The sequence below is a fragment of the Neophocaena asiaeorientalis genome, unplaced genomic scaffold (assembly GCF_003031525.2).
Source record: "Neophocaena asiaeorientalis asiaeorientalis breed wild unplaced genomic scaffold, Neophocaena_asiaeorientalis_V1.1 scaffold762, whole genome shotgun sequence".
In the NCBI taxonomy this organism is placed as follows: Eukaryota; Metazoa; Chordata; class Mammalia; order Artiodactyla; family Phocoenidae; genus Neophocaena; species Neophocaena asiaeorientalis.
Window position 1 is genome coordinate 92,074 of NW_020175828.1, and position 2,938 is coordinate 95,011.

The 2,938-nt window shown below is 64.4% G+C and overlaps 1 protein-coding gene across 1 annotated transcript in view; it reads right to left on the bottom strand.

Annotated features, from left to right (window-relative positions):
• Nucleotides 1-117, bottom strand: part of NICOL1 (NELL2 interacting cell ontogeny regulator 1) — a 1,599-nt gene extending 1,482 nt beyond the window's left edge. The window contains 1 exon segment of the mRNA XM_024732753.1: nucleotides 3-117. Within this exon segment, the coding sequence (XP_024588521.1) occupies nucleotides 3-60 (58 nt within the window). The 5' untranslated portion in view covers nucleotides 61-117.
• Nucleotides 118-2,938: the final 2,821 nt, after the last annotated feature.

Below are 2,938 nucleotides of genomic sequence, written 5' to 3' on the forward strand. Positions count from 1 at the left end.
GCCGCGACAGCAGCGCCGGCGACTCGGGAAGACTTGCGGCGTCCGGCGCGCACCGCGCATGCGCTCCGACCCCGCCCGGGTCCCCTATCAGACGTCGTCGTCATGGAAACCCCGGGACTGCGAAAACAGCGGGCTTAAAGGGACCGAGGTGGCTCCTGGGCTCCGTGTGCCCAGCCCCGGGCGGGATCTGCGCCCAGAGCACCGTCGGGCCCACAGGCCACGGAGTGGGGAGGGCTGCTTGGAGGAGGCGGCGCCTGGATAACTCCTACAGAGCCACTGCCGGCCGGAATTAAGCCAAGGAAGCGGGAAATCTGCCGCGGGAGCTCGGCGGTCCCGGGGCTTGGGGTGTCCCTAGGCCGATCCTGAGGGAGGGGCTCGAGGCACGCCAGGGACTAGGGGCCAGTGAATGCAAAGGCGCGGCCTCTGCTCCCGGGCCAGGGAGGTCCAGTCGGGTCGGATTGCTCGGGGGAGATCGGGGCCAGGAGCGACCCAGGCCCGTGGGCCGGTGGGGATCCGCTCTCTCCGCTCCTGACTCGGGCCCAGGCTTGCCCCTGCGCTTCAGGGGAGAGGGACAGGTGAGAAGCCTATCGGCCTGCCGGGTCTCCCCTCCGCCACTCCGCGCCCTGACACCTATTTGCCACACACCCCCACCTCCGCTGCATGACCTCGGAGGGGTCACTTGGCCCCTCTATGCCCTTTGCTCCCTCGTGACCACACAAGGTTGTTGGAAGTAAAGAGCCGAGTGTGGACCCCGCGGGCGCCCCGATGCGCGCGGGTTTCAGGTCTCCGCCAGGCCCACGCGTGCGGGGGATACCCGGCCCCTCTGAGAGGGAAGGTCTCCACTTGGCGTCTACTTGGTCTCTACGAGGCGCAGCACTGATGCAGAGGCCCCGACCTCCGGAGAGTGCGCCCAGGCCCGCGTCCCCGCCTGAGTGCCGGAGCCCGTGCTGTGCGGGGCAGCGCCCGGCCCCCTTCCTGGTGGGCAGCGCCGGGCCAGATGCCCTCCGCCCCACCCCCGGGCCTTGGGTCAGCTGTCGCCCCGGCACAGGATGGGATGACCAAAGCCCCGACCGGACGAGGGTTTGCTGACCTAGGGGAGGGGGCAGTGCTCGTGAGCGCCACTCTCTCCCCCACGTCGGGCTCAGGGTCAGGCTCGCGCTGCAGCCCGGGACTGGGCGGGGGGCCTCCGGAAACGCGGGCCGGCCCGGCGCAGGGGCTCGGGGGCCAGCGGGCGGCATTCCCGGACGTGCGCATTTCCGCGCCCTTTATCCGGAGCCCCGTGCCCAAGTGGGGCGGGGCGCGGCGGCCGACCTGAGCAGCAGCCCCGAGGGGCCACTGGGTTGGGACGTGTGGCCGGAGGGCGCCACACGGCACGGGCTTTTTCTACCTGTCGTTCCGTCCCGCTGCCTCCGGATCGCGGCCGGCTCCTGCCCCGCTGTCCCTGCGCGCGCACGGGCAAGGGTCGGGGAGACCTCGGCGGCGGTGCGGTGGGAGGCACAGCTGCGGACGCGTGGATCCATCAGAGTGTCCCTTCTCCCGCTTCCCCGGCGCGGCCCAGCCTGACCATCCCTGCCCCGCACACCCTCGAGCCCCTGGCCGCATCCTCCCCGCAACTGTGCTTCTCTACCGAGGGGACCGCGCCACCGGTCCGCCGGGCGGAACCCCAGGGCTGCCCGGGTCCTGAGTGCCCGGCCACACACTTCTTCTCCGCCCCCCGCCCCGCCCCCCATCCCTCACCCTAGCCTGCGTCCTCCTCCCTCTCCCCTCCCCAAGGGTACGGATTTTCCTTCCCCACTGGCTCTTCAGCAAGTAGGCTGTGATTTCTTTCACATCCCAATAAGACAAACTTCATGAGCCCCTGCCTCCCCCCATCACCTCTCCTGGCTGTGCAGTTTCTCCCCTTCTGTCTTGAGCCCACACCTGTCCAGCCAGCACTGCCCTGACCCACCTAAAGCATCCAAGGACCAGTCCTCAGGCCTCCCCACTGGCCATCAGTGGCCCCGTGGCCCCCCCCCTCCTTGCTCCATCTTCGCCTCCCACCTCTTCATGTTCCCTCCTCAGGGCCATGTCCTTTGTGACCTTGTCCAATCGCAGCTGTAAAAACCAGCCATGCAGTTCCAGGTGTCCCATCCAACTGCCCTGGACTTGGAGAGGTCCAAGTCTCCACTTGGAGAATAGACTTCTCAAGGTCAGCATGTCCAAATCTGCTGTCCCTCTTCCCCCCAGAATAAAACCCAACAACTGCCCACAGCCTTCCCCATCTCTGGTGAGGGCAGTCCATCCTGGCAGCTGCTCAGACCAAACCCACAGCAGTCCTTTTAGAAATCCTGTGCACTCCACTCTCAGAGCCACCAGAATCATTCTCCGAGCTAGGCTCCAGACCCCTGGTCCACACCGCCCCTCACCTGGACTCTTTTTTTTTTTTTTTTTTAATATTTTATTTATTTATTTTTGGCTGCATCAGGTCTTAGTTGCAGCAAGCGGGATCTTCGTCGCGGCATGCAGGCTTCTCTAGTTGCCGGGCACAGCCTCTCCAGTTGTGGTGTGCAGGCTCTTTAGTTGTGGCACGCGGGCTCTTCAGTTGCCCCACGGGCTTAGTTGCCCTGTGGCATGTGGGATCTTAGTTCCCTGACCAGGGCTTGAACCTGCGTCGCCTGCGTTGGCAGGCGGATGCTTAACCACTGTGCCACCAGGGAAGCCCTTCACCTGGACTCTTGAGCCCTCTCACCATCTCTGTGTAGCTCACCTCCTTGTGGTCCAGTTGCCCTAAGACAGCCAGAGGGACCTTTCTTATTTCCTTTTTTAAACTGTGGTAAAGTAAATATAACATAAAATTGACCGTATTCACTATTTTTAGGTGTAGAGTTCAGTGGCATTAAGTATGGTTCACAGATTTACCGCGTTGTGCAGCCATCACCACCACCCATGAGGAGAATTT